Source organism: Ostrea edulis, chromosome 7 (assembly GCF_947568905.1).
Source record: "Ostrea edulis chromosome 7, xbOstEdul1.1, whole genome shotgun sequence".
In the NCBI taxonomy this organism is placed as follows: domain Eukaryota; kingdom Metazoa; phylum Mollusca; class Bivalvia; order Ostreida; family Ostreidae; genus Ostrea; species Ostrea edulis.
Genome location: NC_079170.1, coordinates 70,267,092 through 70,291,102, shown reverse-complemented (window position 1 = coordinate 70,291,102; position 24,011 = coordinate 70,267,092). Strand labels below are relative to the sequence as shown.

Sequence of the window (24,011 nt, the reverse complement as noted above, 5' to 3'; positions counted from 1 at the left end):
TCAGGATATGGGGCTCACGGCGGGTGTGACCGGTCAACAGGGGATGCTTACTCCTCCTAGGCACCTGTTCCCACCTCTGGTGTGTCCAGGGGTCCGTGTTTGCCCAACTATCTATTTTGTATTGCTTGTAGGAGTTATGAGATTGATCACTGTTCGTTATCTTCACCTTGCATGTATCATGACGATGAGCTAATAACTAATGCAGATTTTAAGTAGGTGTACAATTGTGCTTAACAATATGCAGATGTCATCTCTATTATGAGTAAGCCCTTGCACCGTTTATATTCTTCTGAAGTAATCAATGATACTCTCCGCCGTTGTCAGAATTTGAGCACTTTTAAAAAACATTTAAAAACACATCTTTTTAGACTTGCATATTATTAGTATTATAGTTGGTTAAATCTTTTTGGTTTCTTTACCATTATTTCAACATAACTTTTTAAAGTGTATGATTGTATATTTCAACTATTTATATCATTTGATTGTACAACGTGAAACGTTTTTCATGCACATCATATTTTAGATTTTAGTAATTTTACTTCACATTATTGATGTTTTTCTAGCATTGTTTTGATATTATCTGTCTTAATGCTATTATAATTTCCTTTTACTACTTTTATAACATGCTGTATCATTTTTATTGTGTGCAGCGCTTTAGAGTGGTTATTCGTAGTCATATAGGGCGCTATATAAATAAATATTATTATTATCATTATTATTAATGAAAGGCAAAGATAACGAACAGTGATCAATCTCATAAATCCTATCATCACTACAAATTAGATAGTCGGGCAAACACGGATCCCTGGATCCACCAGAGGTGGGATGGGGTGCTTAATAGGAATTAGCATCCCCTGTCGACCGGTCACACCCGCCGTGAACCCTACATCCTGATCAGGTAAACAGAGTTATCCGTAGTCAAAATCAGTGTGCCAAGAACGGACTAACAATCGGTATGAAACACGTCAGAGAGTATTTGACTCAATGATAGGTTGTATTGACGAACTAGATCGTTATAACGACCATAAAATTTGCGAAATGCTGACTTCAATCGAGACTATTGAAATCCTTGTACCATCAACTTGTTTGCCAGTAGCTTGCCTCGATTTAAAAACTGACTATACACAGAAGAAACTCTTGTGTATTGAATCAGTTGAGATATAAAAATGCCATATACAGGTGATAATGGAATATTGCTACTTAAATATGGGAAGTTGATGATGGAGAAGCTGAAATCATACCGTTTGTCATACAGTTGAGTTGTCAGTTTGGCGTTAATGTCTACTTTCAATAAAATATCAAAGTATGAAGCAGAAGTGGACGACACTGTGGTGTCTTTTATTTCGATATATCGAATCGACACGACATATTAATGAAAATTATTATTGTTAATAGACAAACCGTCGTCGATATATTTAAATGTCGAATTGAAGGTGACAGCAAGATAATTTCTCTTCTCACATAGAAGTTTTTTTTAATAAATTCTGCTTCATATGAACATAGAAACAGGTCAGCTAATAAAGGAGCACAATCCGTGCCCATAGTTCCAACAGACTGTTAGAAGACCTCATCACCAAAGTCCACGAAGATATTTTCAATGAGGTGCTCTAGCATATCGTTTTTTTATTTTATGCGTAGAATCAGAGTTGTGTTTAACAAAGTAAGTTTTTGGATGACTGATCACTAGATATGAATATTTCCCTTTTCCATTTTTGTTGAAAAAGCAACTGTTTATGATGTCAAAAAGTCTAGTCTTTATTTATCGTGGGGATAGCATTATGCTCTTTTGTAAAATACCGGAATCTGATTGGCCGAGAAACAGTTTGAGAAAACCCATATTTATTACCCTGTAGGAGTAAAACTCACATCCTCCAGAGTGATATTATCTAGCAACGGTAAACAATACTTGACAACGGGCGACATTATAAAAATGAAATCCGAAGATAACAATGATCAATCTCAACTCATGTAATTAATACAAAACAGAGTTGGGCAAACACGGACCCCTGGATTTACCAAAGGTGGGATCAGGTGTATAGGAGGAGCAAACATCCCTTGTCGACCGGCCACACCCGCCGTGAGCCCACATGCGTCAAATCCAAGAAACAAATGATAATCGACAGATTGGCAGGTATATCATTGGTACCTACATGCAACATGTAACTCTCGCTGAAAAGTAACGTTTTGAACTTATCAATTTTAGATATATTACTTCGTATTGAAATTTTCTTGTTACTTGTTACGACAGAATCTATGAAAGGTTAAGATAGTGAACAGTGATAAATCTCATAACTCATATAAGCAATACAAAATAGGGAGTTGGGCAAAATCCTATCCCTGTTTATACCAGAGGTTGGATCAGGTGCCAGAAGGAGATTTGGCTAGAATTCTATTTTGTTACAGATATTCAATAAATGTATGACATACAGTATAATAAAACAAATAGTACATGTAGTTGAGAGTAACATTAAAAATGATTCCCCTCGAAAACCATTGTCAACTTTGACTGCGCCTCGGTTGAAAATGGTTTCTTGGAGCGAAGATTTTCAAGGTTACTCTCAACTACATACACTATCTATATATCACACGGCGGGTCTGACCGGTGGACCGAAGATGCTTACTAATCCTAGGCACATGATCCCACTTCTGGTATATCCAGAGATCCATGTTTGCCCAACTCATTATTTTGTATTCTTTATAGGAGTTATGAGATTGATCAATGTCCGATATCTTCACCTTTCATTGTACAGTTGTATATGTCACATACTAAGGAGATAATGAGCACACAGAACAGTGATTTATCTCATAAATCATATAAAATACAACATACAGAACAGAACAAAATGGAAACGTGGACACACCAAAGATGGACCCAGGTTTCGAGAAGTAGTGAGAATCCCCCATTGACTGATCACACCCGGCGTGACCCCTCTATCTTCACCCAAGAAGTAGATCGTAGTCGAAATCAATATTTAGAGACAGAGCTAGCAAATGGTATGAATCAGCACGAGACTGTTGAAATTTCTGTAATATCAATCTACTTGTTTTAAAATTGAACATCTGCAGATCATGTTCTCGTATATCAAATCGGTTAAGGGGCATAAACATCATGTACAGGCAATACTTGAATTACTACATAAATATGGGAAGTTGACGATAGAAAAACCAGGGCCACCCCATTGTCATGCTGTTTAGTTTTTAATTTGTACCTGATCAAGATATAGGACTCACGGCGGTATGATCGGTCAACATGGGATGCTTAGTTACCTGATCCAACATCTGGTGTGTCCCTAAGTCCGTTTTTGCCCAACTCTCTAATTTTTACTGCTTATTGGAGTGATTAGGTTCATTATTTTCACCTTTCGTTCTCATATATGGTCGATGTATCTGACTGTTGGATTGAATGTCAAATATTTTCTCCACTACGGAATAAATTCTGCCCAATAAGAATTCAAAACATATCATATATAAAAGATCACAATCTCTTTCCAGAGATATTTCAACTGTTGTGAATCTTAATTTGCAAACACTCCACAAATTTATTATCAGGACCCACACATATATCACTATTAATGAACTGGAAAATCATTTTAATAGCATCTATTCAGCTTCAGAACATCTTTGCGCGGATATAGCAGGGCGTTGTCAATTGTTATAAAAGTGCGCATACATGAAATATTTCCGGTGTGATTAAGATGTTGTATTTACCCCAGTGTCTGATATTGCTAAGGTCTCTGCTCTCTTTCCTTCGAAACATCGCCCCAAAAGACTCAGAAAAGATGTTTTCAGCTGCTGATTCAGTATAGATTCAGTCAACGTATTAACCGAACAAAATGACAGTCCTAAATAAAAAGCAAAGCAGTGAAACCAAGGGCCGATCAATTCCATTCTGGGGTCCACAAGGAATGAAACAAAGAATGGAATAAGCAAAATAGAAGAGAGTGTGATCATCACAAAAACTGATCGAATCAATTGTTTTTCGTTCTGCAGTCGCTGTACGCTTCCACTTGTGGTGGTGTTTACCCGCCTGCCACTGGATCTTGTTTTCTGTATGATTCCGATGTAGCAAAACGAAATAGTAGGAATGGTGATAATTGTTGCTAGAACAATTGCAAACTGTCGAAATCCATCATTGCTGATCAATGGATTACAGATAAATCGCAAGGAATCAAACCTGAAGTTTCCCCATACTCCTGTCATGGGCAGTATGTAAATTGCTGGATTTAAAAGCCAGGCGAACACCAAAATAATACGTGTATTCCGGGTGCTGAATATTCTTTTGTAATGATTGAATCGCACAATTTGTAAATATCTGTTTAAGGAAATTAATATAATATGCAATAACGAGTTTCCAGCCAAACTAAAGTAGACATATCCAGAGACTACACAGGTAACATCGGCCTTTTGCAGTGATGAATAGGAAAGCGAGAAATGTAGAGGTAGAGCCAGCGAACACATCGACAGATTTCCAACAAAGAAATTCAACACGAATATAAATGAATTTTGTTTGTAGAGTCTTCGGATGACTATCACAACAATAGCTGTGAGATTAAAGACCGTGCCGGATACAGAGAGGGATGCCGATAATACCCTGTGTAGGGTCGTATCCCATGCTAAGGAATGCATTACCGAGCCCTTGTCCACCACACTGCTGTTCCAAGCCATCTCATCGCCCTTTGAAAACAAAACAATGCAGATGAGTATGAAACATGTTTACATATGTTTTGCTGACAGAAATACATAACGATGGACTTTCACTTAAGTAGGATGCTCACGTATCATCAAATTCAACAAATTGGACTCAATAACCTATTTCGAAATATTTTGAGATTACCGGTATATACCGTCTGACGTGTTTCATGTCAATTGTTAGGTCATTCTTTACACGTTGATTTTAACTATAGATTGTTCCGTTTACCTGATCAAGATATAGGGTTCACGGCGGGTGAGACCGGTCGACAGGGGACGGTCGACAAGCTCTTCTTCCTTTAAATGTTGTGCATATTTTCCCCGTAAAGTGACATTGACAAATCGTATGAGTACTCCGTTTACATGGTCAAGATGCAGGGTTGACGTTGGGTGTAACTGATCCACAGGGGAAACTTACTCCTCCTAGTTACCTGATCCTGCATCTGGTGTTTCTGGGAGTTTGTATTTGCCCTACCCGTGCAAGGTGAAGATAACGAACAGTGATCAATCTCATAACTCGTACAAGCAATACAAAATAGATAGTTGGGCAAACACGGACCCCTGGACACATCAGAGGTGGGATCAGGTGCCTAGGAGGACGTAATTCTTTATTCTTTATAGGATTCATGTGATTGATCAATGTTCGTTATCTTCACCTTTTCATCGTAGTTTTGGACAGACATGCTTCAATAACTTATCTCATGAAGACTGGGACTAGTTCCAATAATCTCTTACTTTTTTTAAAAGTAGATAATTTGTTAATAAATATCAAAAGGTTCAAACTGTTGATATAAACAACTTTGCTTTAGCAGAGCATTTTAAAGTCTTCATGAATTAAAAAAATGTTAAGGAAAGACTTCTGCGTCTCTGATGTCCCTTAGCTAAGAAGTCGGATCCCCTTTTCTGCATATCATTTAAATGAACTCATCGACATGAAAGTTTCGTTTGTTGGTTTTAGTTTTTTGAGATACAGGAAAACTCTAAATTTGGGATGATACCCCCGCTTTTACTATGAGACATTATCGATGTTAGCAATTTTTGTTCAATAGGTTATAACGAGATGTTCATAATTTAACCGCTATAATAAAAACACCCTGGACACATTAAGGGTGATATCAAGTGACCAGGAATGGTATGTATCCCCTAGAAACTGTTCATATCCACCGTGGACCCTTTATCCTGATCCGGTAAAAGGGGAGAGCCGTCGTTAAAATCAGCATATAAAGAATTGTCTAAGTTAACAATTGCAATGAACCACGTCAGGCAATATTTACAATATTGACAGGTTGCAGTTGAAAATTAAATCATTATAAAATTGATAGAATTTCAACTCTGATAATGACTGAAAATAACAGATAATGGTAAATGTCAAAAAGGTTAAGTCGTGAGAAGTCTCTCCTTCCTTGATTCTACATGTATGAATATAAGACACAAACAAAAAGTAATATGGATACAGGAAATACCGAGGAACTGTTACGGTAGAAGGCAGATGCATTGTCCACTTGTGGGGCACACGAACTGTTACGACAGGAGGCAGATGCATTGTTCACTTGTGGGGCACATGGGTACAGGTGAGGACTAAACATTCATTGTCAGACCATACGACGTAACAATAACGAAGTAGAGCAATGTGAAGAGCTGACAAAATCACGAGAAAATACCACTTTTGTATACGTTACAACATTTCGTTTTGTGTCTTATTCCTTTTTATACTCCCGTATCGAAGATCGAAGGCATATTGGTTTTGTCCTGACTGTCTATTTGTGCACCTGTTTGTCTACCTGTCAAAAACTTTAACTGTGACTCTCATATTTCAATATGTCAGATGTGTATTGTTTGTGATTAAGAGACCATAATAACAAGAAGTAGGGGGGGGGGTGATAGATGGGTTTCCGTTGGAAAACGCCCAATAATGACAAAAGTAAAAAAGAAACATTGCAATAATAGAAGTGCATTTCGCTGGAGACAGAAGAGACTGATTTCTCTTGTACTTCCGGTATTGTGGTATCGTGTCTCTTTACTTGTAACATTGTTTTGTGTCGCTGATGTGAACATGGGTTATCTTTTTTGTTGTACGCTGTTCGTTTAAGGTACATTTATAATAATTAACTGTGAGAATCCCCTACTGCACAGACAATGAATTTTGAACTAGTTTCTAATAATTTTGGATCTCATTACAGCGCTAATTACGAAACCAAACTATTCTTTCTCAGCGTGAAAACATCATGAATATGATTCTGATACCGGGATGACGTCCTGATCTTCTGAATTTATCATGAAAAGGCAAATGATTTTAAAGGTGATAGAAAATGATAGGAAACTTATTATTTTCCTCTTGTATGTGCAACTGTTCGGGGACTACAATACAGAGTGTAATTTGGTTTTCTTTGGATTTACATTATTTACTTTTCTAGTGTTTCTGTCGTTGATATATCTACTAATTGTAACATTGATTTTCTTATGAATATGCTGCAGTTGTGAACAATACGCGTATATGAATCTTGATATATATAGTACGTCTATTTCAATGACTGGGAATTTCCATGAAAATGAAAGCAGAATTTAAATATAAAAATCAAAAGTATTATTAGAATGAAATTTATTTAAATGAAACATACATTCAATGCATAGATTATAGTTGAGTTAGTTTTAATCTACATTATGGAGCATACAGTTTCCGAATTTTGATTTATTCTATTTCTAAGTCCACACCCGACTTTTTCAACCTTTTGTCCAAACTTTCAGTCATTGAATTCAAAGCACTTGTTCTTGAAATGAATTAAATTTAAATTATAGAAGCGAAATAATATTTATAATAAAACGGCGTATTCTTTAGTAAAAGAAAAGAAAAGAAAATGCGCAAATGTTTAAAAGTAGCTCAATGGATCACAAATAGGACTTGTAACATTATCAACTAATAGAATTCGACGATATATATAAATGTAATAATTCCCAAATTGGGAATAACTCAGCGCCATATATTGACATCTCTTATATCAATGTAAATCATTTTAGTAAAAAAACCCTTAATTGAAAGGTGAAGATAACGTACAGTGATCAATCTCATAACTCCTATAAGCAAAATGTGTGTGCATTGTACAGGTGAAATATTTATATATTCAAATCTAAACTCGCAACACACATTTGTCTACATCACATTTACCATAACATTTATTTACCTTGCAGTATTTCACCAATTGCAATATTATAACTTTGCAGCATGGTTTAAAAAGCATATTAGTTTTAGATTATGAATTCGCATATGATTAATTGATATCAATGTAAGTATTGCTATGCTTACCAGTCTACCGCTAACATTAGCTGAATATACACATTGTATCACTATATATTGGCAATACCTTGATGGTTTGTGCTGAAGATGGCTAGGTGTCGATAAAATCATTTGTACGCCGGTCAGTGAATACTGCTCATTTTCTCCCTGATATATCTTCCTAGTGGCGCACACACTAAAACAATGAACAGCATACCTAAACCCTGGTCACATTGATTATACAGATACTGATGAATGATAGTTTAATATTGCCAAATAATGGGTCCCTAGGGACATAGACATATATAAACATTGGAATTGAGTACAACTTAGTTGATCAGCGACTAAATGTGCCAAGGAACGATTCACAGGGAACATATATTCATATAGTCATTAATATTATTGCTATTTATATGTCCATACGCATACACAGTTCATTCATGAAAGAGTTATTCAAAAAGAAAAAAAATCCCCGCAGATTTGTTCCACTTTGTATCAAAAGTTAGGTTTCGAGAATATTCATACATCTGTATTCACCCAAGAGTTAAAAAGAGATTGAAAACCTTAATATGTATGTAATACCTATACATTACCTTTAACATTTCTAGTCTTTTAAAATTAAACTTATCACAACACAACAGAAAATACATTTCATCACCCACAATCTGAACATATTCTAGGATGTGCTGGTATATTTCTGTATATAGCAGTTTCAATGATTGATTTATGATATGAGATTTTGAAACTGCTGAAGCTTTTTCGGCAACCACAATTTTTGATAATTGACAAATGATTCTCTCTTTAAAAAACACACACATTTGAACTTAATATATGTTTTAAGTTTAGAATTTAAATGTCCCTGTATTGTATCAACTCAATCGGTCAAGTAAAAATTCTCTGTCAAGCATGCTGCACAACTTCGTGAATTATCCAGAGTGGTTTTTCCCCCTAATGTTTGATTAAGAGGCTGTCTACGATAGAACCATGCAAAACCAAAAAATTATTATGGAAGCTGTTGTCAAATTTTCAGACCTTTTCATGATATTTCAAAAGTATTTTACTAGTTATATCACATGTTGTGGCAAAATCGATGAGTACCTCCCGAACTAACACCTAATGGGCCGTTCTATTTTTAGCACAATATACACATCGATTTCATGCAAAAATGGTGTATTTTCAGCTAGCCATTACAATAGACAGAAAGTGACTTAGAACTAAAGAGTGCTTACATAAACAATAGTGCATATTTCAGGTTGGTTGACTATACTAAGCGATCACCCTCCTTATTTTTGAAAAAAGTTGAATAGATTTATAAACTTGGAAGGGCTTGAAAACAGTAAGTACTCTAGTTGAAATATCATTTCCTACTTTCATGTTCAAAAACATGATTTTGGCAATTGCACTGATTTTTTACCCTGGTATTTATTTTTTTATTTGAAATAAATATATAAGAATTGTCAAAACTAGGAAGATCCCTACAAAGTTTGATAGGTATATACATGTACATCACACCATATATAAATGGTACATGCAAAGACGTGAAATTAAAAGAAAATTATGTTTCCATCTAAAATCTATCATTAAAAAAAATAATTTAAAAAATGAAAAAGAATACCTACCTACCTACCCTATTTTTCAAGGGAGTGTAACCAGAACCACACATTATTTTATCTGGCCTCAGCCTGTGTGTGCATCTGTGCATTAACATTTTTCATGACTTTTTTTGGCAACGTGTCTGCAACTATTGATTTGAAAATTTATACATGCATTCATATCAATGGGTTACAGGTCAAGTTACTTTTTGTGCTAAAGTTTTTGACCTTCTTAAATTTGGAATTTGACCCAAATTGTAAAACTGGGTGAATGATAGACTGTAATATTTCATATCAACAATCCTTGTGACAAGACCTCTCTTTTGGTATCAACATTTTTGACCTTGTTTATTGTTCTTTGTTGCCATTAGTGTTTCACAACACATCTTGTGTTACTTTCAGTTTTATGCTTCAGGCAAGCCATATTTAAGCAACTCACCCCTTGTTTAGACAACTTGACCCATGAAATATTGTTTTTTATGAGAACACTAGAAAAAGAAACACCGTCTATAAATCAATTAATTATCAAATTTTAATTTCATTAGATCACAAAGAATACATCAGTGCATACTCATTTGAGATAGAATTTTCTCACAATGAAATGTAAATCTTTATTTCGGTCTCTAAATTCAAATTTAATGATTAAAAGAGATGCATATGCATATTATTGTGCAATAAAAACAGTGAAAAATTGCAAGGAGGATTTTAATACCAAAGGGTGAGCTGTTGTAATTGTAATTAATGGTGAAACTTACCCATAAAACCTCTAAATATTATAATAAATTTTCTGGTTATTTAAAGTTCAAAACACATGTGTGATGCTAATATGTCTGGGTTTTCTATATGACCGGGTTAGGGGTCCTAACCAGAGGCAAACTCATGAGATAATAAGAATTTTTTTTTGTATTTTGCAGATGTTTTCCGAAGTAAGACAGCCATGCCCCTACTTTCCAAGGAACCAAACAATTACTTTCCTTGTATTTACATGGTGAAAGGGGGGGGGAGGGGTCCAGAAAATGACGAAAACCTTCAGAATGTCATCAGTGATATTGTCGCAATTGAATGTAGCCAATTATTATCCAATATATATTATCTACAACTGAACTCATACGTGGTTAAGGAGAAATGTTTTAATTTTTTTATTAGGTTATAATCCTTTAGGTTGAAATAAATATCTACTGCTTGGAGGTTATTTTATATCTCTCAGGATTTTCTAGATGTCAGATTTCCTAAAAATCACACTTGTGCTTTCCCTTTTTTTAATAAATGTACAGAAAAATTGAATGTTATACTTTGGGATATTTTTTGCCAATAGTTTCAGTTGAAAGTTACAAAAAAAAAAAAAAAAAAAGAAGAAAAAAGAATTGCAATGATTAAATCTGTATGTTTATAATGAATGTGTCTTTCATGATCTTGCAAGCGGCGTTCTTCAACTTTTGACATTGCCTGACTTACAGTGGAATATCACCCCCCCCCCCATCCTTAATGGCTTTACTTACAAGTACAATAAAACTACATATGCAGAGTGAATTTAAAACATGAGAGATATATCATATGTTGTAATTGCCTGCTGAATTTGATAGAATGCAAAAACGCTTTGAATACACGATTCTTGTATCTGACTACAATAAATGTAGCATTTATTAGTGGAAGGTAATGGTGGAATTTTTTTTTTTTAAAATAACCACTCTCCCTCCAATATTGGGTCAAAATACAACACACAATAATTTTCACCCTTCATGCATCACATGTGCAATGATATTATTACGTTATCTGAAGATTTTAACTCTACACAACCGACATTATTACACCCCCCCCCTTTTTTCCCCTTGCATACCCCCCCCCCAATATACCACTAAATTTCATTTGTAACCAAATTCCCTTTAACGTGTATTAGAAATTGATAGGTTCTACACATGTATCAAATATGATGTCTATTGAAGCGTTTCTTGGGCAACTATACCTGTTTCAGTGCAAATAGGTGAAATTTGGTAAAATTTCCGTATTTCCTTCATCTTAAAACTTTGATAATTTAATGCACTGTGTATTAAAATCTGGTTATTTATGTGTTATTAATATTCCTATTTGTCTCCGTAATATCATGAAATAGGTATCATTAAATTGCAAGACATGGATTTAGCAATAAACCAAAAAGAAGAGTACATTGTCTGATTTTTTTTCAATAGATCTAAATATAGAAATGGGGAAAACCAAGTGTTTCTCGTTTCCATGGTTACCGATCGTGCGGAATAAAAATAATTATTTTTACGTTCAAGTTATGTTATTTAAAGCATATATACCAAGTTTCATGAAATTACGACACATGTCCATCAACAGCAATTTGCATGGTTCAATCGTAGACAGCCTCTTAATCGTATGCTGACTAGGACTGGTTTAAATAGCGTTTATATAAAAGTGTTTCTTTTGAAAATATAATGCATATGCATTTACATGTATCATCTTTTTCAATACATAACATTGATCTCAGTTGTCTCTTTTCTCCAGAGCAAAAAAGCAATATAGAGAATAATTTAGTCTGATGATATCGACGCTACAAATTTCTTCATTGATAATTTCTTCCTTGATTAAATTTAGGTACTTGTATCTTTTTTTACCTTGATTATGAATTTCGCACAATGAAAGGTGAAGATAACGAACAGTGATCAATCTCATAACTCCTATAAGCAATACAAAATAGATAGTTGGGGAAACACGGACCCCTGGACACACGAGAGGTGGGATCAGGTGCCTAGGAGAAGTAAACGTCCCCTGTCGACCGGTCACACCCGTCGTGAGCCCTATATCCTGATCAGGTAAATGGAGTTATTCATAGTCAAAATCAGTGTGCCAAGAACGGCTTAACAATTAGTATGAAACATGTCAGAGAAACAATGTGAGGAAACATCCGTACATTCCGAATAAAGCAACAATCTGACATTCATGAGACATTCACGGATTGTGCGGCAGCACTTGGGCTCTGTTCGCGTCTTGGATTCACTCACATGTCATTGTTCACTAACCATACATCAAGTTTCGTTCATCGTTCACAAACCAATTACTTGGAGTTCACTCTGTGTTCCTTGTTCGTCTGTTCATTTTTCAAGTGGGGAAGTAGAACGAATTTCATGTAGCAATATTCTATTATTTTGTGCATTTGGTGTTTATGTCTCTCAACTGACTCGATACACGAGAGCATGTTTTGTATATGATCATTTTAACTGAGATAGGCTACTGATACATAAATTGATGTTGCATGACTTTCAATGGTTCTTTTTAATGTCAGCTTTCTAAACATTCTGAGAATGCAGATTATATTTCTTACCTTGATCCGACACACTGATTTTTAAAGACATATTTCCTTCTGTGAAACGTGAAAATATCAATACTGGTTTGAAAATGAAAAAAAAAAAATCTTGAGAATTTTACCTCATGGGATTTAATCATTGTTTTATTAAAAAATCTTTCACATCGGTGAAATCTGCTAAAATAAAGTTTTCTTTTTAATGAACAATCCGAAAAGGACGACAAAAGGGGCTGCACATAATTCAAAACATTTATAAAGAAGTTTTAGCTCATTAGTTCTCATGAAAGATTTGTCAGATTAAAGGCTTTCTTCTGTCTCGTGTTAACAAACTTTGAAGTACGGCTTTTCGCCACGCTGGGCCATGCGCATTGTATTGATATTGAATAGCTGTTTTATTTTGCATCGCCGGGTATGAACATATGACGATAGTGGACACTGAACAATCTTATAGACCCTAATCAAAAATACAAAAATTACGAGTAGAGCAATATTAGACCCTTTTAAACACAACACCCACAGATGGAATCGGATGTTCAACCCAAACACCCCACCCGTGTTAACCGGTCACATTCGCCATGAGCCCTAAACCTTATACATGTCAATGGAGTAATCCGTAGTCAAAATCAGTATGTATAGAACGGCCTAAGCACGTCAGGAAGCATTCGACCCAATGGCACAGGTTTTGGAAATAAGAGCATTAGAACAACCGTAGGACAATAATCTTTTCTGAAAGATGTTTGGCGTTGAAAAATCTCTCTCTCTCTCTCTCTCTCTCTCTCTCTCTCTCTCTCTGTGTGTGTGTGTGTGTGTGTGTGTGTGTGTGTGTGTGTGTGTGTGTGTGTCACAATCAAATATGAAGCTAATTGTTAAAATTTCAGTGTCGCAACTACATAAAAATATCTAAGGTTGGATCATGTATCCATATTTTCTATTTGAAACTTACTTCAGAAATACAGATTTTGTAATTTGCAAGGAGAGTAAAATCAATCAAGGGTCGTTGTCATTTTCCTTGATAGAAATCGAATGACTTTATAATCTCCATTCCGTTTATTATCTCCATTCCGCGTATGATTATTGATTTGAGCACTGACTTTTTAAAACAAAATACCAGAACAAAACTAGCTTTCCTGCAAATGAAGTTGTAGTTCTTTCATCAATCAGAGACTTGTGTAAAGGAAAGTGCCAAGACGCAATCAGATACTTTATTGTATAAAAAAGTGCAGAGATGCAATCAGATAATTGTCTTTATTTAGTTTGATAATACGACGATCATCTCAGAAATACGCAAAATTCCTTTAGAATTTAACGTATTCACTCGTTGCCAAGATAATAAGATAACGAAACTGATTCAGCATTATTATCATATTTTTTCCCACTTTTACGATCAAGATCTACTGTATCATCTCTGTAAAACATTTTCCCTAAAAGAAGTTATTCATCATGACAGAAATTCATTACATGGAAGGTGAAGATAACAAACAGTGATCAATCTCATCAATTCCATGTGCAATACAACATAAATAATTGGGCAAACACGGATCCCTGGACACACCAGGGGTGGAATCAAGTGCCTAGGAGGAGTAATGTAAAAGTCATACAGTACCAATTTTGATGCACCAGATGCGCATTTCGATTAATAATGTCTCTTCAGTGATGGTCAACCGAAATGTTGAAATCCGAAATAACTATGAAGTTTTAGAGCTATTATAGGAAAAAACAGTGTGCCAAAAAAGTGGAATCAAATTCGTCTAAGGATAAGAGCTATGCGTGAGGGAGATAATCCTTAATTTTGAAATGAATTTCTAAATTTTATAACAGCAATTAAATATACATCCGTATTTTCAAGCTAGTAACGAAGTATGTAGCTACTGGGCTGTAGAGACCCTCGGGGACTAACAGTCCACCAGCAGAGGCTTTGACCCAGGGGTCATAATGTAAAACTTAAACGGTACCAATTATACGGTATAAGCATCCTCTGTCGACTGGTCACACCTGTCGTGTGCCCTATCTCTCGATCAGGTAAATGGAGTCAAAATCAGTGTGCCAAGAACGGTCTAACAATCGGTATGAAACACGTCAGACAGCATTTGACCCATTGATAGGTTGTATTGGCATAATAGATTGTTATAACGACCACAGAATGTGCGAAATACTTACTTTAAACGAGACTGTTGAAACCCCTGTACTATCAACTTGTTTTTCAATGCAAGGTGAAGATAACGAACAGTGATCAATCTCATGACTCCTATAAGCAATACAAAATAGATAGTTGGGCAAACACGGACCCCTGGACACACCAGAGGTGGGATCAGGACCCAGTTGCTCAAAACCTTGGTTAAATTTAACCACTGGTTAAGCTAACCAGTGGGTAAATTTACTATCCACTGGGTATCTAAACACTGGTCAAAATTCTGTTGCTCAAAGTGAGTTTAGCCCTAGGACTTACTAACCAACGGTTTAGTACTTTAACCAGTGGTTAGTATCCCACAATGCAACATCTGTCGTCTGTATATGTAAACAATAATGGCTACCAACACAAACAAAAAACGAAGTGAGAATTTCTCACCAGAGGAGACACTATTTCTAGTGGAACTAGTTGAAGAACATTTAAGTTTGCTCAAGTCTAAACAGACAAACCAAGTTACTAATGCTAAAAAAGCTGCTGTGTGGCGACATATTACGGACGCTGTCAATTCCAGAGGGTCGGGGGTAGTGCGTTCGATAGACCAGGTAAAGGAAAAATATAGAAAGGCCTGCTCGAAGGCAAAAGTGGAGAAACACCTCCAGAAGACTCACCGTGTCAAAACCGGGGGCGGTCCGCCTCCTCAGCCAATTGATCCGGTGTCGCAAAAAATATTAGATATCCACCACGATTCCCCCAACTTTATTGGGATCGGGGGAGGAGTTGAGGTCGGAGGCCTCATAATCCAAGGTAAGATTATTATTCGCTTAACCACTCTTTTGTAATTTGCCCAAGAACATTATCCAAGAACATTGAGTAACTATGGCAGAGGAAATTCGTAACTTGTGTTCGTCTGCAATACACGTCTTCCATGGGCTATCCGACGATAGACCGAACTTCAGAGTTGTAATTCACTGATAATATTCAGGAAAAAACTCATCATTAACAACAGTTGAAGTATATTCCATACACGTACATCCTATCTAATTTTAAAACTGAAATTTACAGTCCATATAACCGACTGCTGCCGAGTAATCGTACTTGATGCATTAGCAATGTGAAGGTCACGGAAACTTCTTTTTTCGCCCCATGAGTGTTTTGCACCTAGTATCATAATTTCCTATAATGTATAAACTACAATATCCCAACGAACAATGTTCAAATATAGTACTTCGTGTAAATTTAATTTAGAAACATACACACGAAATATATTTCAATCAGATATTTAAATGTTTTGTTATTTACACACTTTTGTTTTTTATTTAATCCAGAAGTACCAGCTATACCTACATGTATGTTAGAGAAAGCTGAGAGTTCAGGTAAGATTTTTACTCTGAAATGGCTTTTTTGAGTTATAAGTAATTTAATTGTTCCTTTTGACAAAGGAAAGCGGGGGGGGGGGGGCACATTTTTAAAACATGTTCAACAATTGACCCTTATTGTGGCCCCTAAACTTTGAACAGCATGAAAAAGGGCCAACAAATAGGTGATTCAAACATGTAAACTCCTTCCCATTGACTTCACCTATTTCTCTTGTTTATTGTCAGTTTCTGTTATAACATACCAATTGCTTGTAAAGTTATGCATTGATGATGTAAAAGTTTCTTTATGATGGTAATAAATTTTCTTTATCAATTTCACACAATCTAGGTTTTCAAATCATCAATGAAGAGACAGTCACCTTTGAAGGTAATGCAATATGTTTACAACAAGTTTATTTTAGCATATAACATTTTAACAAGACCAATGGTGATATAAATATAATAAAAACATTGTACATCTATATATATATATATATATTAAATTATTAAATATAATTACAAATTAACAATATTTATATAGTAATTAGCAATATTTGAAATTCATAGGCCAAGGTAGTACAGAGACAATTCTTCAACTCCCAGAAAATTTGGAAGGTAAGTTTAACAATGATAAATATGTAAGATCATATGACATACATAATACTTAATACATGAATGTAGTGCATAATACCAGATCTATATTTACTTTTCTGTAAGAATGGAGGTTAAAGATTTATAGCACTGGGGCAATTGGGAGAGGTTACTAAGGGCGCTCTCAAGTGTGCATGTATTGCAAAGCAAAGGTTATAACTGTCAAATAATTCAGTATTTAAAATTGAATTTTATTTTAGGGACATCTGTAACATATGATGTTACATTATCAAGTTCTGGGACCTTGATCAGCTCAAAGAATAATGAAACAGGTATTGTATATAAAGCAATGTCTAATGTTAAAGACATCAATAGTGCAAGTCTAACACTACTTACAAAAATGGTTCACTGTATCCCAAAATTATTTTATAGTGAAAAATTGCAAATCAAATTGTCTCACTGCAAAGAATTAAGTGAAAAAAAAAATTGAATTATACAATAATAAAAAAAACTACATAATGTAATAAGTATATTTAACAAAAACGAAATTTGGAAACTCGAAAACATATTTCAAATATAAACAATTAATGAACATCTAAGTATACTATTGGATTGATGTACATTGATTTTTTTAGGTAAAACAAAGAAGAGGAAAATTGGTCAGGAAAGTATGCAAGATCTTCAGAAAAGTGTATTGAGAGAGGATAGGGAGAGGATCTTGCTAATGAAAGAACTTATTATATTGCAGAAAGAAAAAGTTGCATTAGAAATTAAAAAACTGCAGATGGAATTACCATCTAAGCCAACAGAAAATGAGATGTAGTATATTAAGTGGCTCGACACACAGTAAAATTCACCTGTAGTAAGCTATTCTGATCATGTTGTCTGTCATCTGTTTGTCTGTAAAATTTCCACATGTATATATATATGTTAGTCATATTGGTGTTGCTGGATCTCTTTGTTATGTGAATTCATTTTCAGTTATGTTGTGATCCTCTGGGGCTAGGTTAAGGGCACAATATGGGGGTAAAAATGTTATGGGAATAAATATTGATGAAAAAAAAGTTTTTTGAAAATCACAACAGGTAAACAATGACAGGTTGAAGGTGAATCAGGTGAGCAATGAGGCCCATGGGATACCTCACTTGGGGGTGGAGTTAAAAGTAGCAATTATACTGACTATAATTAAAAATAATTTTGAACAATGAACTGTCTGACATTGTTGTTTCTTGGTTCCACTACAATATTATCTGAAACATGTGGCTCATCTGAATGTTCACACTCCAAATCATCCATACAATCTTTCCTCTCTAAAGCAATGTTGTGCAGCACAGCACAAGCTACAATTATTTTTGCAGCACGATCCGGTTTACACTAGAAAAGAGAACACATGAAAATCTAACATGTAAAAATGCACAATTTCATAATACAATGTAAATTAATTTAAAACATTGATCTCTCAACTTTTAAATAAATTCGAAATTGAATGCAGTTCCAAATAGTTTGTGAAGCAAGCATTTGGAAAAAATAGTAAATTTTATCTACAATTTGATTTATCATTGAAGAGTTGTCAAACAAATAAAGTACATAGCATGTGCATATCGAAATACCCTAATTTCTCCATGAAGGACCATAAATCGTCGCTTCAGCCACCCGAAACTTCGCTCAATCACTGCCCTTGTGTGTGTATGTGCATCATTGTATTTCATCTGAGACCTACATAATACATTTGACGACAAATACAACTTTTCTGTGTGAGGTAATTGTATTGAAATATGAAATCGATAATTTGAATTGAGGAATTGACTCCATAACATTTCCTCTCTTGAATTAGGAAATCTCAGCATCTGATTCTGGTTTGGTCTTAAATTAACCCCCACCCCACCCCCCACCGGAACTTGAATCACTTACTCAGTCTTGGGTCGTAGAAAGGGAGTCACCATATATTTGCTGCATGCATATCCACTGTCACCAATCAGTAGTCCATCCACATCAATCCCTTTATGATGCGCTTCGAAATATGTTCCAATATTTGATTCTCGAAAAATAAAAGAATCATGGTTGGACCCTGGCCACTTGGCAACAATGTTGATAAATCGGCCTGTAAGTAAGGAAAAGGAGTAAAGGTGGGGCTTGCTTGAAGTTTCATTATTTTACTACCAGCAGGACAGAAAGTTGGGTTTTGTTGTTGTTGTTTTTGGGTTTTTTTTAAAAATATATATTTATGTAATTATGATATATATGCATAAAATTAAGTCAAGTGCAAGCCAAAATTTTCAGCCAATTTGGGTGTCCAAAGGGGTAAGGGGGACTGCATGGCTCCTCTCAAAATCTGCCACCACTGATAATGACCGTATGTGGTTTTTCATATGTAAGCAAAGGTATATTGGGTGACCCACTATTTTTTATAGTTGCTAGTAGGTATGAATGAGAACAAGAATATATGCTTGAAAGTTCTGAATTGTAATGTCAGTAATGAAGGAGCACACCCACCCACCCACCCAAAAATTAGACAGTATAAGTTGATGAAATATTCACCTTAAATCCGCCACTGGTTTAGGCACATTAACATTCCTCATACGATGCTACTACATGTACGTGCCGAAAATACAAGTAATGCAATTATTCAGTGATGATACTATCGCCAACTATATAGTACACATGTGACAAATTATGTATTTACATATATAAGTAAGTGAAGTAAAGTGGGGGGGGGGGGGATTTACAGTTGGAGTGAAAGCTCATTTTTACCGGAAGTGGGAAACACTATTCTCTCTTTCATAGGCCTACAAGTTGTCGACACGGATAGAATGTGTTTCTCCACTGTTAAAGGTTTATGTGAGTCATTGTGTATTTTTGAATATTATGTTGGTGAATATGAATTTTTATATCAATGTTTAGTGGTGATATACCGGTATATTAATTTCAAAAGTTATTATGAATGACATAATTGATATTCAAATTCAATATCATGAAATGTATGACCTGTCTTCATTATCTCATGAACATTTAATTATTTATTTTAGGAATACTAAATACAATATATTGAAGAAAGATAAAAACTTGGATAAACTATAATCACCTTCATGATTACATATGGCCTGTGTGTTTATTGAATGGAAGCCTTTCCGGTTCACATACACGGGCTCATGCTCACTGGGGCCCATGATGCGGACGTGGGTACCATCGATAGCACCAATCACACCAAGAAATTTGGCAATGGCATAAAAGCCCTTCTTGATGTTGGACTTCTATCCTTCTGTGGATGGCCACTTTATAAAACGTGAGGCCAAATCGGTCAGGGCTTGGGATACATCCTGGATACTTCGAGAAACACTTGACTTGTGGAAACCCAGTGTATCGCCTATAGCTTTCATTTTATCACCTGTAGCGTAATATCGTAGAGCCATCTCGACCTGACTGAGAGCTGACAAGGAATATGAGCGCAATGTTGGACGGCACAACTCGGGTTCTAGTAGATCAGTGATGAAATTAACTGACTCTTTACTAAACCTATACCTTTCTTTGTATTCACTGTCATTGAAATCGTGATTAAAATGTCTGTAAACTCTTGTTTTCTTGTGTCGTCTGCCAAGGTTAACATCAAACAGCAAGCGGGCAGCCATGTTTAACCACTGGTTAAAAGACTTAACCCACCTCTGCAGAATGGCTAACTTTGGCCAAAACTTAACCACTGGTTAGGCAACTTAACCACTGGCTAACTTTTGAGCAACTGAATTTAACCATTGGCTAAAAGTTAACCGGTGGACAAGGGATTTAACCACTGGTTAAGCTTAACCAAGGTTTTGAGCAACCCAGTCCAGGTGTCTAGGAGGAGTAAGCATCTTCTGTTGACCGGTCACACCCACCGTGAGCCCTATATCCTGATCAGATAAACGGAGTTATCCGCAGTCAAAATTAGTGTGCGAAGAACGGCTTAACAATCGGTATGAAACACGTCAGACAGCATTTGACCCAATGCGAGGTTGTATTGACGAACTAGATCGTTATAACGACTATATAATTTGCGAAATGCTGACTTCAATCGAGACTGTTGAAACCCCTGCACCATCAACTTGTTGATTAGTAGCTTACCTCGATTTAAAAACTGACTGTACGCATAACAAGCTCTTGCATATCTAATCTCGATTGAAAAACTGACCATATGCCGAACAAACTTTTGCGTATCTAATCAGTTGAGAGATATAAACACCATATGCAGGTGATAATGGAATATTGCTACATAAATATGAGAAGTGGACGACGGAGAAGTTAAAATCGTACCGTTTGTTGTAAAACTGAGTTGTTAGTTTGCCGTTAATATCTATTTTCAATAAAATATCCAAGTATAAAGCAGAAGTGGACGACTCTGTGGTGTCGTTTATTTCGAGCTCACAGGGATACCTAGAATATACATATGAATGAAAGTTATCATTGTTAATAGATAAAAGGTCGTCAATAAATCTAAATGTCGACTGGAAGGCCACAGGAAGATAGCTTTCTTCTCACGTAGAAGTTTCTAAATAAATTCTGCTTCATATGAATATAAAAACAGGTGAGCTAACAAAGGAGCACAATTCGTACCCATGGGAATTCCAACAGACTGTTGGAAGACCTGATCACCAAAGACCACGAAGATATTGTCAATGAGGAACTATGATATATTTTTTATTTCAACTTCAGAATACTTGTGCGTGATATCAGAGTGGTGTTTAACAACTTAAATTTGTGGATGACTGATCACTAGATATGCATATTTCTGTTTTCCATTTTTGTTAAAGAAGCAACTGTCTATGATGTCAAATCAAAAAATATAGTTTTTAATTCATCGTGAAGAATGGTCTTGTTAAGTGTTGATATGTCACAGGTTTTGATGTTGTTGATCTGAGAAAAGTTTTGTGATTTCAAGTTTACTATAAGTTATTAAAAATATTCTAGAATCCACATTTCATTTACACCACTTCTGGCATATGTAGTCGCACAGTAAATTTGACGTTTCTCCTTCATAGCTGTTAAACCTTTCGTTAGGAGCAAAACAGGGGCTTGGTGGAGCACTTACTAGATCCAACGATGTATCATCGTTTGTAAGGGTTTTTATGTAGTTTAAGAATCCAGTATAGGTACGGTAACTCATATTCATTCGACCCACCAACTAGGATACCAAATGTGCCTAAAACTGATGCATGGTTTTGAAGAATTTCATCTTTTGAAAGGGCAGCTGAAGTACAAGTACGATTACTAAAAGTGGAGTTAATGCCAAGTTCGTTTGAAATACAGTTGTAATAATGAGCCTTAAAAACATAGAGTTTTTTTAATTTGTTTTGTATTGTTTACAAAATTTTGAAGGTGTATGGTTATCGATCTAATCTTATATATTACATCTCAAATATTCTTTAGGTAAAATTTGCATTTCATTTTTTGACATTTGTGTCTTTGTAATATTAGGATGCTTTATCATACCAAATTGTAAACAAAATCTAGTAGATAATGGGTAGTAAAGGTAATGGGGGACCCCTCCGCACTAGGGATTTTTGCAAACAAGTATTTTGTGAAAGTACATAGTCCCTTGATTATAAATCAGGTTATTTGATATCTCTACGTGGGGGAGTTTACAAGTTTTAGGGCAAAAATTATGAAATTTGTAGAAATAATAGCTGAAAACTGGAAAAAAATCTTTAGATCCGATATATATGCCATTGACATTTGCAAACAGGTATTTTGTCAAAAAAATATATAACTTCTTCAGATCCTATATAGATAATGTGGACATTTGAAAACAATTAATTTTTGAAAGTTCGGAACCCTTCAACTATAACTCAGATTGTTTACCTGGATGCCTTTTCCATTTTTAGGGCAAAAACCTAAAATTTGTAAAAATAATAGCTGCAAACTGGAAATACTCTTCATATCCGATATAGATGTCATTGACATTTGCAAACGAGTATTTTATGAACGTAGGCAACCCTTTGATTATATATCAAGTTATTTGACATAAATATATGGGGCATGTACAATGTTTGGGGCTAAAGCATGATTTTTGCTTTAAAAAATGCCGAAAATTGAAAACTTCCTCAGATCCTTTATAGATAATATGGACCTTTGAAAATACTTATTTTCTGAACGTATCTAAACCTTTAAGAATAAATCAGATTGTTTTCATGGAGACATTTTCGAGTTTTGGGGTAAAACCCTACAATTTGTAAAAATTATAGTCGAAAACTGGAAAAGGTCTTCAGATCCGATTTAGATTTCATTGCCATTTGTAAACACAGTATTATTTAAACTTATGTAACCCTTTAATTGACAAAATGTTTCACATAGATTTATAGGGACATTTACTAATTCTGGGTATAAAACATGATTTTTTTTCCTTTAAAAATCACCGAAAAAATGCAAAACTTCTTCAGATTATGAATAGATATTATACACCTTTGAAACAATTGATTTCTGAAAGTATGTAGCCCTCTGAATGTAAATTATATTGTTTGACATTAATGCATGGATACGTTTTCAAGTTTTGGGGCAAAAACATGAAATTTGTCATTAAAGTATTGTTAAGGTTGATCGATCCTCATGTGATGTTATAGGGTTTTGCAAAAATCTTAATAAATTGAACTTTGCACCTGATAGAAATATATCTTTCTAAGGAATGCTATTCACTGGATTTAATAAAGTATCTGGTAAACTAATAATACTGCAAAAGTTTATATTTTTCATAGATAATCAATTATTTATGATTAAAAAAATGTTGTCAAGGCCAATAACTCCTATGCTGGAATTTCCTCTACTGGATGTCTATTATACTTTGGTTTCCCTAATATCCACAATTAATCTATACACATTTATGAATTAGCAGGTTTTTTTTTTAAAACTGTTGATATTTAAATTTTGTCAATTCAACAAGTTTTTATCTATTTTTAATATTCTGTTTAACGAAAATGTGTGATTTTCTGATGTTGATGTATACTTCTGTTTTTGTATGTCTGACATCTTTAAAGAGGTGGTGACATATACATTTTCTTTGGTTATTAATTGAATTAAACTATACTGAGTGGAAATTAATAAAGTTTTTCCACTTTTA

The 24,011-nt window shown here is 34.9% G+C and overlaps 1 protein-coding gene, 1 long non-coding RNA gene and 1 pseudogene across 2 annotated transcripts; 1 reads left to right on the top strand and 2 right to left on the bottom strand.

Moving 5' to 3' along the window:
• Positions 1-4,225: 4,225 nt before the first annotated feature.
• On the bottom strand, positions 4,226-15,780 carry LOC125656077 (uncharacterized). Its single transcript, XR_008797255.1, has 3 exons — positions 15,653-15,780; positions 8,049-8,156; positions 4,226-4,674 (listed from the first exon to the last, which is right to left on the bottom strand). It is a non-coding gene; the product is annotated as an uncharacterized LOC125656077 (long non-coding RNA).
• Positions 15,177-17,767, top strand: LOC130046620 (uncharacterized). Its single transcript, XM_056145238.1, has 6 exons — positions 15,177-15,788; positions 16,310-16,357; positions 16,689-16,727; positions 16,907-16,954; positions 17,191-17,262; positions 17,566-17,767. Exons 1-6 carry the CDS (start codon positions 15,380-15,382, stop codon positions 17,751-17,753), a joined length of 804 nt encoding a protein of 267 aa, XP_056001213.1. The 5' UTR covers positions 15,177-15,379; the 3' UTR covers positions 17,754-17,767.
• A 348-nt stretch (positions 17,768-18,115) lies between these two features.
• On the bottom strand, positions 18,116-20,733 carry LOC125656076 (putative nuclease HARBI1; annotated as a pseudogene).
• Between the last annotated feature and the right edge of the window lie 3,278 nt (positions 20,734-24,011).